The sequence below is a fragment of the Symphalangus syndactylus genome, chromosome 17 (genome assembly GCF_028878055.3).
Source record: "Symphalangus syndactylus isolate Jambi chromosome 17, NHGRI_mSymSyn1-v2.1_pri, whole genome shotgun sequence".
Lineage (NCBI taxonomy): Eukaryota > Metazoa > Chordata > Mammalia > Primates > Hylobatidae > Symphalangus > Symphalangus syndactylus.
In genome coordinates this window covers 37,028,268-37,043,182 of record NC_072439.2, presented here as the reverse complement: position 1 = coordinate 37,043,182, position 14,915 = coordinate 37,028,268, and the positions used below count along the sequence as shown (strand labels likewise).

Genomic DNA, 14,915 nt, shown 5'->3' with positions numbered 1-14,915 from the left:
CCCAGGAATCTGTATTTTAAGAAGATTCCAGGTGATTCCTAGAAGAACTAAAGCTTGACAACCACAGGTTTATGTGGGTAGAGGGAAGAGGAGGGTCAGATAATTCTGGCCATGGAAGTGACTGGCCCTCTGATTCTCACTGGATCGGTCTAGCCCCTTTGCATTTCTCCTTTGTCTACGCTAAAAGGTCAGAGCCATGGTCTGGGCCACACACATACCAGGGCAGGGTGGGGGCAAAGGTACAAAAGGGGTGAGGAAGGGAGCCTGTATTTGTTAAACACCTGCTAGGTGTCTGGCACATTATATATGTATTTCATTAATTTCTCACAGCAACCAGAATATTATCCTCATTTTACATATAAATAAATTAAGGCTCAAAGAAGTAGCTTTACTAAGTTACCCAGCTAGTCAAGAATTCAAACTCAGGTCTAGAGAATGCCGCTGTTCCTAAATGTTTCCACAGCATTTCCCTAATTGCTCCTCAGGCTAAACATTCTGGCTCATCAGATGCTCCTGGAGGAGTTCTGCCTGATGCTCCTTCACCAGCTGTCTGACACTTTGGAGATGAGATGGAAGGTGACACATGGGACCTCCTAGAAGCATTTGTAGAAACATCTCCCCATAGCTTCTGTTCTCCAAGAATCTCGGACGCATCGTACCATGGGACAGTTAATACAAGCCTCTTATATGGGAACCCAGGATCAAAGCTCAGATCCGTGGTTGGAAGGCGTTTGCCCTGATAACCTGGTCAGAGGCAATTGATTGGTGAACTATGTGTCTGGTCTACTCTTGAACTGACAGTTCCCTAGAAGTCCTACCTAGGGCTGTCTCACCTGTATGTGATGAATGGAGACAGGGGTTTCTGAGGGTCAACTTTCTATCACTTGTTGTACAGGAAGAACTATTTCTCTCACCTTATTTTATTTGGAATTTTTTTTTTTTTTAAGCCTGACTGTGTAGGAAACATTTTGCCGCAAGAATGCATATCTGATCTCATGACACAGAAAAGTCTTTAAAAAGGTTTTGTTTTGTTTTTTTTCTTTTCTTTTCCATGGTGCTCAGGCACACTGCCAAACCTTCTGGTACCAGCTCCGGATCCGCCAAGGCACCCCGGCCTAGGGGTGGTGTCTGGGGGAGCAGGGCCTGGCCTTTTGACTAACCGCGGGTTCGCTCCCCACATCCCACTCACTGCAGACGGGCGACCCCCGAGGGTCTTTAAAAAACCTCTGTGCCAGGACGCACTAGGCACCTAGACTTCAGAAAGGAGGGCACCGACCCCGGCCACGGTGCTATGGGCATGTCACGGGGCAGCCGTGAGCAGCCAACAACCCCCAAACACCTCTCCACTACCCCAAAACGGCGGGCAGGTCGCGCCCAGCTCGCCCTTCCGTCCCTCCCACTGGCCCCTCACCACTGGGTTGGAGGCTAAGGGCGGGACGCGGGGAGTCTCGGGCAGGGGCGAAGGAGGGCGGCCGGGGCCCAGGCGTGGAGGGCGGGCGCGTTTGAGAGAGGCACAGGCGGCGGGATCCCGTCGGACGGCAGAAGACTCGGCAACCAGTCCAGAGGCGCCGAGGAGCGAACCTTGCTTGCGCCAAGGACCCAAGGCCCCTGCGGACCTGATCCCAGGGGCTCCAGCCCGGCCCACGCGGTGCATCTGGAGATGTGCCCAGGGTACCCGGTGGCTGGACGTGACAGTGGGCAGGCAGGCAGGGCAGGGCACTGGGCGACCCGTGAGGAAAGCGAGGGTGGGGGTAGGAGGGGTGCGGCCCCTGACTCTCGTGGGTGGGGAGATGGGGGACAACGGTGGCCTCAGCGGAAGACAGAGCTAAAGTGGGGACCTGCAGAGAGGACCTGCAGGTCCCTTGTTACACTGTAAACTGTCCCCACCCGGGTGGCCTGCGGACCACCGAGGCTGAGGAAGTCCTGCTGGCCTGGACGGTGACTCGCCTTCCCATCCCGAGTCTCTCGCATCCAGAAGGCCAGCACTGCACAGGCGCCGTAATAGAGAAGAGCCTTTGAATGGTTCTCCTCGGCCACGCAGTTCTTCTGATGTCTTCAGACTTTGTTTCAGTGACCACAATGGCCAGGCAGTGACTTGACCTGGGCGGACGGAGGTCTATCCTAGTAGGGTGGTGCTTCCCTTGTCTCTGTCTCCCTGAACAAAGGGTCTTGCAGGGGCCTGCCCATCACAGTCCGGATCCCACCGAGTTTGAACAGCAGTAAAGCCAGGTTAAAAGGGTCACGAGAGTGACTCTGAGGAGGAAACAGGGTCTCAGGGGGCCTTCGCTGTCCTGGGGCATGGGACTGTGGACTGGGGAAGGGTCTGTGTTTCCTTCTGATGGTGGTGGAGGGTGGCTATTTGTCTATGAGTGCCTTGGGTATTTTCTTCATTTTTAATGCGTAAGCTTATCATGCCGTCCCTGCCTCACTCCACTCCCTGGCTGCTCCCCTGCCAACATGGGGGAGCCCCCGGTTTTTGAACAAAGCAGAAATGAGCAGGGCTTTCCAGGCATACCCAGGTTGGGGGTTGGGGGTTGGGGGAGGCAGGAAGGGGGCCTGAGGCTGTGTGAACTAAGCCTCTCTCATTGCTTGTTCTGCCTGGCACTTCCCTACACCCAAGGAGTGTGGCGCTTAGTGCCCATGTCGTTGCTGCTCTAATCTTCAATGAGCAAAGCACTTAGTACAGTCACCTCCTAATGCTCATGTTCCCAGAGAGAGACAGGGGTGTGAATAACCCAGACAAGGGGACATTAAGTCCCACACAGTCATGTCCGTGTCTACACAGAACATACTTGCTAATTTTCTTGATAATGTGGTTAATTTGTGTTCCTCACTATGCTTGGCTAATGTGAGTAGTAACACAAAATTCTATTTTCTGAGATCCCAAAGACTGAAGCAGGGAACAGTTAGAGACACGGGCTGGGGGAAGGAACTCTCTTGGGCGTAGGTGTTTGTGAGGATGGGTTGAAGCAGAGTGGGTTGAGAATTGGTGGTGGAGTGTTAGTGGTTTCAGGAGAAAGGAAAAGATGACAAATCCCAAGAGTACCTCTTTCTTTGAAAGGATTATTATCCATGCTTCTAATCCTCTGGAAGCTTTGTGTGTTTGTGGGGAAGGAGATCATTAACATTTACATAAGAATTGAATACAGACAACAGGTCTGATTTTCTCTGATGCTGGTGTTAGCTTGGTTTGTGATGTTTCTAAGCAGGAGGGAGCCCAGGGCAGAGATCTGGGATCACTCCAATGGCCCACTTTATTCTTTGGGCCTCTTGAACTTCTGGCTTTTCCTCGATCTCTCAATTTCAGGTCACTTGACTTCTTCAGAATTTTTTCTTTCTAATAAAATGTTAATCCCTAGTTACCCTTGGACTGTACTCTTTGCATTCCGAGGGGAATAGTTCTTTGATCAGGAGAGAGCTGCAGGAGCCCCAGCATCCTTTGAGCCAGAAGAGCTTGCTGTGGGTTTTTGCTGTTGGCTGCAAGGAGGGCTGGGGCAGAGGCTTACCTCCCGATAAGCAAAAGGCACCTCTGGCCAGCTGAATCTGTTGAATGGTATTTGCACACAAAGCACGGAATTTTGTTAAAAAATTCATTCCTATCTCCCAGGTCCTGGCTGTTTGACTTTTCAATCCACGGTGCCGTTATTTTTTGGGTATCAGATTTGCCATTTTTGTTTTGCTCAGCCCAGATCCATGGTAACATTAAGCTGTTTTCCGCAAGCATAGACTCACTGTAGCATCTCAGAACCACAGAAGGCAGCAGACCTGGTAAGGACTCTACCCACTCATCTCATAGACCCCAGACTGACATGCAAAGCATGAAAGCCTCTTCCTGCCCAAGGACTCACCGAGACCTGGCATTCTTGGCAGAATTGGGGCTCAAATTTCCATTTCCTGATGTTTCAGCCCCTGGGATTTAACGTTTCCTGTGGGTGAATGATGTCCCCTAAATTGGAAGTTGGCCTATTGTGATTGTCACCATGCCCTCAGGGCCTAAAGAGCTGGGAAAAAGGAGGCAGCAGGCAAGAGACCTGGAGGAGGCCCGCCAGGTGTCAGCCAGCAAACCTCAAACAGAGCAGCAGCCTGAGCACTCAGAAGCAGCCAGCAGCCTCCAGTGGGGCTACAGCCCTTTGGGCCTGAAGTGAGGATGCACAGGGCCCTAGCTTCTCCCCTCAGGGAAAGAGGCTGCAGGATGGGGCAGCAGGGGGCTTGCAGACGCCTGCCTGATGATGGTGACAGCTAATGGGGAGATGGAGCTGAGGGCAAGAGGACTGGATGTCTCTACCTCCTGCTGCACCAGCTACCTGCATTTCATCCAGCACATACCAGGCCTGGCATATCTTGGAGCCGCATCCTGGGACTCAGTGGAAGGTCAGAGCCAGGAGGAGATACTTCCGGTCCTTATGGAATTTCCAGCTTGATCCAGACACACCCATTGACATCCCTGGCCCAGATCCGCAGAGACAAAACCAGAGATTCTCAGGGTTCCAGACACTATATGATGGGGGCGGGGGAGAGCTGGGGAGTGTGGGGATGAGGGTGGTAGCTTTGGGGAGCAGAGGAGGGCCCTGAGCAAAGGCAAATGGGAGGAAGGATGTGGAATGGCCTATGTGTCCACAAGGAGTATGTAGGAGAGAGTGGCTCTGGGCTGCCTCAGAGGGTAGGCTTGTCTCCTTGGGGTGGAGTCCATGACTGGGAGCATGAGCACTGCATGGAGGGGTTGGACAGGACTGAGGAGTAGCTGGGGAAGGAGATGATGGAGGAAGCCTGCATTTGGCATAAGAAGCACACACACATGTGCCAGGAAGTGACTTGAGCCAGGCAGGAGAGGGTGAGAGCAGTGAGTTTGAGATGGAGTTCTGGATGCTGGGAGCACGCAGGGTGGGTCAGGGAGAAAGAGGTCATTAGTGGGGAGCTGGGCTGTAGTCCAGGCCTGAGGGGACTGAGGGCGACCGAGTGGAGTCAGACTGTGGAAGTGGACAGGAAGTAGCAGAGTTTCTGGGGGGTGACTGGGGAAACACTGCATAGGGCTGGGCTGGGGTTGGTCAGCTGGAGATGAGGCAAGAAGGGAGTCGAGAAGTTGTTCACAAGACCACACGCCCTTGCATCGCAGCGGCATTTATTGAAACACAGATTGAGACAACCTAGAAGGCAATGCACCCATAGATAGTCATAAGAAGGAGACCCAGGAAGTGGCTTAACTCTCTGTCTAACCAGCTCTGTATTGGACAGTCCCCACCTGCACCCAGCAAGGGGGCGTCTGGAGCAGCCATGGAGTCTTCTTTGAAATATACAAAGGTGCACTGAATAGCAAGACCTGTCCAAAGTGCCCTAACCAGGGGCTGTAGGCAAAAGGATGCCCCACAATAATGGGCTTCTCAACTGCGAGGTCACATGAGGAGCCTGGCTGGAACAGGTTAGCCCAGAAGCAGGAAGGCAGTCCGAGAGAGAAGCAAAACATGAACGGGAATGAATAGGCAAGTGCTTGCTGGGGAACCATTCTTCCCAGCCAGGAGGAGGGGGCTGCTGGGGAGGGACTTTCTCCCTGATTCTTGGGTTGTGGGTTGCCTGGCTGGATGGTTAGCATGGCGCCTCCACCCAGGAGGTGGAGCTTCCGTGCTGACCACCACGCTGGGGGACTGGTCTTGTCCCTGAGAGCTTGGGGAATAATGCAAATTGGCTACAGGTATTTTGGAGCTAAGTAGGAGTTACGTGAAGGGCTGGGAATGCCTCTGAAAACAGCTGCCAGGAGGACAACTAGGATGCATCTCCCTAGCATGAGAAGGCACAGGGAAGTGGCCCGAGGGTCTTTCCTTCTGTAGGTCTTTCCCTCTGTAGGAACATCCGGAAGATTCTGGAAGCAAGCACACATTTTCCATTCACATGCCATTCAGTGCAGTGATGCAGGCAGGCAGGCACTTGGCAGGAAGCCCTGGCTCCATGACTCTACTAGGCAAAGCGGACCGACCGGCTACTCCCGCAGCTGAAGCTGGAGGAGCGAGGCTGGCAGGGGGCACAGGAGTCAGGGGTCACCACCGTGATGCTGCCCCCTATGGCTGAGGGGCCAGAAGTGATCTGGCGCCCTGGGGTGGTGCTGTAGGAGAGGCCCCCACAGGAGACCCCACCACGGGAGCTGCTGACACCTGTGGAGAGAGGAGACATGGAGGGGTGAGCAGCTCCCTGCAATCTCACCCACCCTACAACAGGCCCCAGGGCACTGCAGGAGCTGCCTCCCTCTCCAAGGAATTGGTGGTCAACAATGCAGGCCCTGTCCCTGAGACGCACAGCCCATCTAGGGGACTGTGGCAGGAAGGAAGTGAGGACCCTTGGACTCCGGGGAGCAAAGCCGCCAGGCCACAGGTCCGTGGCCTATAGCTCACTGTCAACACTTGTGAAGAGCGCTCAGCTCTGCTTTCTCTAACACCTGTCATGGCCCCCACTGAGGAGCCAGGGGAGGGTGAAACAGTTGGGGGAACACTCGAGGCTCCATGGGTTAGGCCAATGAGTTCAGCTTTTCTATCAAAAAAGCCATTTTTCCAGGAGAATTTCAGGCAGCTACTCACAGACATTCACGGAGCCCACACCTTCACACAGCCTGTGGAGAAGGAAAACTCTGTTAGTTCCAGACACTGAGTTGGATTCCTTGAGACTGATGGTTGCTTGGGGACAGAGAGGGTCATCCTGTGTACAGAGCTTACCCCTGAGAGGCAAAAAGGGCTCCCCCAAATCTGCATTAAATGCTTTCTTTCTTTGATGGTTTTAACCATGAAGACAAGGCTTTCTGATTTTCAGCAGCAGTGGGTAAGATTATGAACAGTGCCCCTAGTTTGAGTGATGGTGGCCAGCTTGGATGGTGTCAATCAAGCTCACAGGAAGGAGAGCTGAATCAGATGCACAAGGGTGTGAAGGGGCCTTGTGATTGATGGAGAGCTAAATGCATGTAGAAGTGCATCATCGTCATAACACACAAGGCTGTGTGGCAGCAGCTTCAGTAGGAAGCTATTCAACAAGGATGGATTTGGGAGGCATGAGACTTGGGTGCAGGTCCCAGCTCTCCTGCTTATTAACTGCGTAGCCATGATAAAGGCACTGAATTCTGAGCCTGCTTCTTTATCTTTGGATGGGAAAAACCATACCTATCTTTTTGGATTGTGAGGATTATAAAATAAACACTTAGCACAGGTCTAGCACAGAAGCATTCAGTTACTATTATTATTATTATTGAAGCTATTGTATTAGCCATGGCCAGAGTTGTAGCTCACACTCAGCTCAAGGAAATTCACTCCTGGAGGACCACAGCCTCCACCTCTGAAACCCCACAAAGTCCTCTTAGCCCCACCTGTGTTCCTCGCCCTCCAGCAGGCGCCTGTAGGTGGCGATCTCGATGTCCAGGCCCAGCTTGGAGTTCATCACCTCCTGGTACTCCTTGAGCAGGCAGGCCATGTCCTGCTTGGCCTTCTGCAGGGCGCCTTCCAGCTCAGCCAGCTTGCAGCGGGCATCGCTGAGGGCCGCCTCACCCTGCTGCTCTGCCTCGGCCACGGCAGCCTCCAGCTTGGCACGCTATCAGGTGGAGATACGAGGGCCAGGATGAGAGAGAGAAGCCACAGCTTGGCTCACCCAAGCTGATGGAGCCAGGGCAGGGGGAGGAGGGTCCTGGAGAGAAGGTTGGCCCATGGCCAGGTAGTTAATGGGGCTGTGAACATGAGGGAGGAGATGGGTGGGCTTTTCATCATCTCTCCCTGATGGCAGTCACAGGGTGGCCAAGGAAGGGGCTGGATCCTCCTTTGGAAGTCAGTGACATGGTCTGATTGCTGTGAAATATGATAGAGCCCCTGCCTTCCCTCTGGGTCCGTGCTTCCTCATAGGCACACTGTGAGGCCTGATTAGGGCCAGGTGCTACAGCCTGCCCGTGCTGAGTATTTGAATCCTCCACAGACCCCACCTGGCACTTGGCATTCTCAATCTCAGCCGTCAGCCTCTGGATCATGCGGTTCAGCTCGTTGATCTCCTCCTTGGTGCGGCGCAGGGTCTCCCCATGCCTGATCACCGTGGCCTTCATCTCCTCACACTGGGGGAAGTAGAGATGGTCGTGAGGCTCAGGGTGGGGCCTCCCATCCATTCAGGACACCACAGATGACTGTACAGGTTGTACAGTGCTCAGCCTGTGCAACCACACATGGCAGTCCTGCCCTGCCACTTCAACCTGAGAACTATTGGCTTTTCTTGTACCGTCATCATGGATCAGAATCCCCAGGCAAGAGAAGCCTTTTCTAATAGATGCCTCACATCCCTCCCACTCCCATGCCCCCAGGCAAGAGAAGCCTTTTCTAATAGATGCCTCACATCCCTCCCACTCCCATGCTTAGCAGGCAGGTGTCCTGTGCCACTCACCTTGCTACGGTACCAGGACTCAGCCTCGGCCCGGCTGCGGCTGGCAACATCGTCATACTGAGCCTTGATCTCAGCGACGATGCAGTCCATGTTCAGGTCTCGGCTGTTGTCCATCTTGACTATGACCGAGGTGTCTGAGATGTGGGCTTGGAGAACGCGGATCTCCTGTGGGGCCAACAGCCAGTGCGTTTGCTTCTAGTGCCTGATCTGGGCCATGTGATCCACCCAAGGGGGCAATGTCCACTTCCCAGACTGGGCACTGGTCATGAAGGTTACATGACTCCTGCTCCTACCACCTTCATTCATGCACAGGCTCCTTACAAACAACAAAGCTGAAAGGGGCTGCAGAGGCCATCTGGGAACAGTGTCTGCCTTAAAAGTGGGAAAACTGAGGCCCAGAGGGTGAAAAAGATCTGATCCAAAGTCACCCAGCAGGGGAGCTGAGGTTTGGATGCCAGGATGAGTGATTAGTCTGTTAATGAGGACCATGCCCTATGTGCAAAGCCATCCTTACCCCCAGCACACATGCACACTCTCGTGCCCATCTCCAGACTGGCACTCACACAGGCAGCACACCAACACGCAGAGGTCACAGACACAGAGCAGCCCAAGAACATGTACACCCCATGCTCCTCACACACATGAACGTGGACGTGGCCTCTGTATTGTGGGCCCCTGGCACGTATGTGCAAGCTCTTTTCACACTTACATTGCACATTGGCAAACATAGGCACATACATGCATCCTTGCCTCACTGCTCCCCTGTCTCCAAAACACCCCTCCACCTACCCTGGCTGGGTGGCAGGTGCCCCCTTACCTCTTCATAGAGGCGCCTCAGGAAGCTAGACTCCTCCACCAGGGCCTCCACATTGGCCTCCAGGTCTGATTTCCGCAGGTAGGCGCAGTCCACATCCTGGCAGTGGGACAAACAGGAGGGGACATACATGTGAGAGGAGACCAAAGAAAGGTGCCTTTGGTCAGCATGGTGACCCTGCCCCTGGCTGGAGTTTGCACTGATGGGCCCCCCCTCTCCTTGCCCCATGACCAGCCCCTCACCTTCTTTAGAACAACAAACTCATTCTCTGCCGTGGCTCTCAGGGCCACCTCCTCTTCATACCTGGGTGTGGGAGAGAGAAGGGCTGGAGCTGAGAAACTGGACCTTGAATACCATCCCAACTCTTGGGCAAGTTCTTCTGGGGATTGAAAAGGGATTAATCTCCTCCAGATGTTGTCTTGGCCCCTCCAGGATCTATTTTGTGTATTATTCATGGGCTAGCCCTCGTCCTAGCCTGGCTTCATTCCACGGCAGTCCTTCTGCCTCTGAGATGGGGTTAGGGATGCACATTCCTTCCCCCAAGTCTAAAATCTTCTGTGCATCCTAGGTCCCAAGAGAGCTGGTTCCGTTGGCAGGGAGATCACAGATCCCATGTCATAAAGGTGAGCAGCGAAGGACAGGGACATAGAGAGTGCTAGAATTCCACTGGATTTCCTCTCTTCATTCCCCCAGAAGTAGCTCTAAGGCTCACAGGGGTGGAGTCTTAGAGGTGAATCCCAGGAATCTGAAGAAATCTAGGCCCCACTGGATATCTGCTCTGGGTTCCAGGCAGCCTGCTAGAGGAATCTGAAAGAAGCTGCGGCAAGAGGGCTATGGGCAGAGCCTCCCAGCGTTCTCTTTGAGTTTCCCCTGAGTCCCCCCAGCTTGCTGCACTCACTTCTTCTTGTAGCCCTCCAGCACCTCCTGCACATGGTTGAGCTCTGAGGCCAGCCTCCCGCTGTCGGCCTCCACACACTCAGCCTCCCGCCGCAGAGTCTCAATGTAGCCACTGAACAGTGGCTCCAGGTTGCTCTCGCAGCAGCGCTGGTTCTGGTAGAACTGCCACTTGGTCTCCAGCAGCTTGTTCTGCTGCTCCAGGAAGCGCACCTGCCATTCAGGTGGAGAGAAGACGGTCAGAGGGAGCCTGGGGGGAGGCACCTGGCCCCCCACAGTCTCTCTGCCCTCGGGTGCTGGCTGAATGGGCTGAGCCATAAAGCTGAGTGTCTGCGGCTCAAGAGGCCCATTCCCAGGCCCCCATGGAGGCAGCTGTGGGTGTGAGAGAAAGCAATCTGACTCAAAGCCAAAGGTCTGTTTCCAGGCCCAGTTTTGATACTTTAAAGAGCAAGTTGTTTAACCTCCTGGGGCTCAGTTTTCTCCTTTCCAAAATGGAGCGAATAGTGTCTGTCTTAGCACTGTTGTGAAGATTGAACAAGTTAATGCATATCAAGTGCTTAGAGCAGTCCCTGACATGTAGTAAATGCTCAGTCTATTTAACTATTATTATAATTACCAGTTGCCCTTCACTTGCTCATTTATGCAACAAACACTTATTAAATATTTACTACTTAGTGCCAAGGCCTGTGCTAAGATATACACATCCGTGTCTAATGTCTGTGTCTATGTCTATATCATCTAACTATACATTCCATTCAATTGTCACAGCCCTGTGGGATGTAGATATTACTTACCCCATGTTGCACATGGGGAAATTGAGACCCCCAAGGTGTGAAATGCCCAGCTCATGGTAAGCAGTAGTCTTGAGATAGGCAAGCTCTGCCTCCCCCTACCGCATGTCTGAGCTGCTCGTGTACACCCCCTCAGCTCCAAGTTGCTGTCTGATAAGTGGAGACGCTGATACCCACTCCAACCCGTCACTGTTAGGATGGACTCAGATCACTAAAGAAAGAGTGAAAGCGGGAAGGTCACTGCCTCTGCCCCCAAACCCTGATCCTAGGCCCCCAAAGCTGCTCCTTCTACTCTGCTAGAGGCCTGTGGACACAGGAGGAGCCTGTGAAGGAGGCTCCCAGCCTCCCCCCACAAAACTTTCTTGGGAGGCAGCCTCACAGCTATGCAGCGTTCTCCACACTCTGGCTGCATTAGGGGGCCTCCTCCTACCAGCCTGGCCAGCTCCCCGTCTGCGTTTCAGCCTGCTCTCATGAAGGGGCTGCCAGGCCTGGGTTGGCTGTCACACCTCCTCACCTACCACTGTCCTTGAAAAATAATGATAATAGCAGCTAACATGTATTGAGTGCTGACTATTTGCCATCATGTTTCATGCATGGACTCATTAATCCTCACAGGTGGATGAGGCAGTCCTGTTATCCAGCAGAGTAACCGCCTGGGGTCTCACACTGCTGAGTGATGCAGCAAGGACTTGGGAGAGGCAGCATGGCTGTGGGCATTACCCCAGCCCCTTCAAGGGCTGCCTGGCTAGGAGCCACAAGGTCTTTTGGTCTCCCGGTTATCTCCCACTCTTCCAGCACCTGCTGCCCAGTCTGCTTTTTCAGACCCAGTTCTGATAGTCCTATGTGATCTTGACTCAAGAAATACACACACGCTCACACACATTACACACTCACATGCCTACACACACACGTATGCTCACACACGTACACACACTCACACATATACACACTCACCACACACTAACATACATACACGCACACACACTGCTACACACACACACATGCACACACACATACGCACACTTTGGACCAGAGGCTCAATTTCTAGACCACACCTGGACCTCATTAAATGCTGCGGGAGTTAAGTGATGGAAACTGACCCTTCCCCCTGTATGGGTCTGCACGTCATTCCCTCTGCTGCCTCAAACCGGCAGCCATCCTGTCTCCTCAGCAGACTGGGACCTCCCCAAGGGAGGGCAGGGCTGGAGGCTTCTCTGGGCCATCTCAGGCCTCACCCACCTTGTCGATGAAGGCCGCGAACCTGCTGTTGAGGGACTTGATCTGCTCCTTCTCCTCCTGCTTCACGCACTGTGCGTTGGGGTCGATCTCCAGGTTGAGGGGCGTGAGAAGGCTCTCGTTGACCGACACGGTGGTGATGCATGGGGGGCTGGGTCCGCACACGCCCCCGGAGCGGTAGCCGAAGCTGCGTCCGCAGGAGCCGGCTCGGAAGCCACCTACAGCTATCCGGGGCCCACAGGAGCCCAGGTTGCAGAGGCTGCGGCTGCCGAAGCCCGTCAGCCCTCTGTAGCAGGACACCCCTCGGTAGGGGGCGGCGCTGATGCAGCAGCGGTTGCCAGTTTTGGGGGCCACAGCTGAGCAGGAGCTGAAGTTCCTGGTGACCCCGCATCCTGAGCTGATCCTGTAGGAGCGGCACGACATCGTGTGAGGCTGAGCAGAGTCTGAGAGGCAGAGGAAGGCGGTGCAGGCGGCAGAGTGCGAGGCTCAGGATCCTTCTGGTCTCTCTGATCCTCCCTGGTCCTTTTATTGGTGGGGAGAGCTGGGGTTGGCTGCATAAAAGGAGTGAAAAGCCATTTTATGTTGTTTATGGGCTTGGGCAGTTTGCCAGCAACTCCCCACGGACTCGTCTTAAAGGTGAGCTCAGCAGCGACTCTGGGGCTCCGTGAAGTCTTGAAGATATTATTAAGGAGACTGCGTTTGCAGTTTTCATCTTCAAAGCTCGTTTACATACATTAAGTAATTAATTTTCTCACAGTCTTTCTGTGAGATGGCCTCAACCCACACTTGGAGACGGATTTGAACTCCACAACAGCCTGGGGGTGGCTGGGTTTGGGATACAAGCAGGAGCCATTGTCTCAAGGGAGAGGTTGGAGGGTCCTGGGTTAGGTGACACTTGGGGGATCATTGCATCCATCTATCTGGTTCCACAGAGGACACATTCTCGAGTAAATCATTGCATTTCAGGGGCCAATAGGTCAGGTGAATCCCACCCTATCTAGGCAGCATTGCTTGGAAGGTGGTTCAGGACCAGAGCGGTCATTTTGACCATGCCCGTGCCAGGATAGAGGACTGGGGCAGATGATCTCTCGGAACCTTCTGGATTCCAGCCCAGAAGGCACTGGTCCAGAGCTTTCATTTCTCACCCAGCAAAAGTGCAAACCACACAACTCTCAGTGGCCACAATAATGGCCACTTGCAGATTATGGGGAGACTCCCTCTAGCCACTTTCTTCCGTTTGGTCAAAAGGATTGGAGAACTCAACCTTGGGATAACCTGGGGGCTATAAATTTGCTGTGGGCAACTTTCCTGTGCTCTTTAAGAAGGAACAGGTCATGTGAGTCTCCCTTCCCAGACCACCAGCTACAAGAGGTATTCCTTCTGTCGGCCAGCCCTTGAATTGTCATCCCTAGAGGAGTGTTTAGAGACTGCATTGCACAAAGCTGGAAGTGGGATAGTGGTTTATTCTTGTCTAAGGTTGCTATGACTTCTGGCTCCTGGGGGTTCTGGGAGCCCCACCCTTCTAGTTTCTGCTTCCCTGTGTGTCCTTGGGCCACTTATTAGGATAATGAGTGCTATTCTTTCAATGTCTATGGAGTACAAACCTTGGGGATGTGGGTCTGCCAGCAGGGAGATTAGCCTGACACCCAAGTGATAGGAACTTAAGGAAGAAGAGCCGATGAGCTTCCTCAGAGGGTGACTCCTCCTCCAGGAAGCCTTCCATAACCAAACACTGCCATCAGGCTGCTGTTCCCATAAGTCCTTCACGAAATGCCCTATGCTCTGTTCTGCATCTGCTCTAATCTCCACAGCCAGCTGACCTCACCCAGGACCTTCACCCAGGATCAGGCTGGTCGATTCCCACCTCACCTCCACACTCCACATTGTTCTTCAGGGCAGGGTAGAGAGACCTTGGCAGCTGGTGGGGGAAGAGCAGGTGGTCTCACCAGCCGACCCTAGAACATAATCATCCATGGAAAAGCAACTGGGTTTGGCAACCTGGGCAATGGAATCAAAGCTGGAAGACCTGGTTCAAGGGCCAGTTTGGATCCTTCTTAGCTGTATGGTTTTGGGGGAAGTTCTTAACCTCTCTGAGCCTCTGTTTCCTTAACTGTAATGTGGATTCATCCTTACCTTCCCGGGCTGTTGGGAGAGTGAAGAGGATGATACGTGAGGGAAAGCTCTGTGTAAAGGAAAGGGCTTGTTGCTTCCCATGAGAAACATTCCCACCTGCCTCACCCAGCAGAGAGGGCCTGCTCCTTGCCCTGCCACGGCCTTCACCTCCTCTGCACATTTATGACTCCTTCACCCTTTCGAGGCTGCTTTTAATGTTTTCTTTAGTCTGATTTCACTTGTATAGCAATTTTGGGTGGAGTCTGGGGACAGAGAGGAGGCTGTATGGGGGAGCTCAGTGTGGGGCCTATTGCTAGGGTACAGGGATGTTTGGACAGTGAGTTCACTGACTGACTGCCATGTAGACCTGGAGCTGGTGTGGTATGGGCCAAGAGGGATTCCTGGAGGAGGGTGGTGCCTGAGCGTGGCAGGTAGAGGGGCCTGAAAACCCAGAAACACCTGCCTCTCTCCACAACTCCCATAAGCCTCTGCCCTCCTCCAGGTTCTTAAAGATGATGAGATCAGAGACATTTCTGTTCCTTCTTGGGGGCAGGAGGTTTCGTCCTGGAGGGAGGCTCCTGTTTCAGCTGCACCCAACACACACCCCTTCCAACCCTCCACCCTAAATGGGAAGGGAAGGTGGGGCCAGGGGATTCAGGAGTCTGGGGGTAGTCCAC

At 53.6% G+C, this 14,915-nt stretch overlaps 1 protein-coding gene across 2 annotated transcripts; it reads right to left on the bottom strand.

Moving 5' to 3' along the window:
- Positions 1 to 5,102: 5,102 nt before the first annotated feature.
- Positions 5,103 to 12,625, bottom strand: KRT85 (keratin 85). Of its 2 annotated transcripts, XM_063622298.1 has the most exons (9): positions 12,130 to 12,625; positions 10,104 to 10,312; positions 9,448 to 9,508; positions 9,209 to 9,304; positions 8,392 to 8,556; positions 7,943 to 8,068; positions 7,340 to 7,560; positions 6,564 to 6,595; positions 5,103 to 6,143 (listed from the first exon to the last, which is right to left on the bottom strand). In XM_063622298.1, the coding sequence occupies exons 1-9, from the start codon at positions 12,547 to 12,549 to the stop codon at positions 5,950 to 5,952; spliced, it is 1,524 nt and encodes a 507-aa protein (XP_063478368.1). In that variant the 5' UTR covers positions 12,550 to 12,625; the 3' UTR covers positions 5,103 to 5,949. The 2 variants fall into 2 exon arrangements, with proteins under 2 accessions (XP_063478368.1, XP_055103571.1); XM_055247596.2 differs by lacking the exons at positions 9,448 to 9,508; positions 10,104 to 10,312; positions 12,130 to 12,625 and adding an exon at positions 9,509 to 9,764.
- Between the last annotated feature and the right edge of the window lie 2,290 nt (positions 12,626 to 14,915).

Coding starts and splice junctions, on each gene's coding strand:
- KRT85 (XM_063622298.1), bottom strand. CDS start 12,549: ATGTCGTGCCGCTCCTACAGGATCAGCTCAGGATGCGGGGTCACCAGG. Junction 9,305..9,447: donor AGTTTGTTGTTCTAAAGAAG/GTGAGGGGCTGG, acceptor TCCCACTGCCAG/GATGTGGACTGCGCCTACCT. Junction 6,596..7,339: donor CTGGAGGGCGAGGAACACAG/GTGGGGCTAAGA, acceptor CCTTCTCCACAG/GCTGTGTGAAGGTGTGGGCT.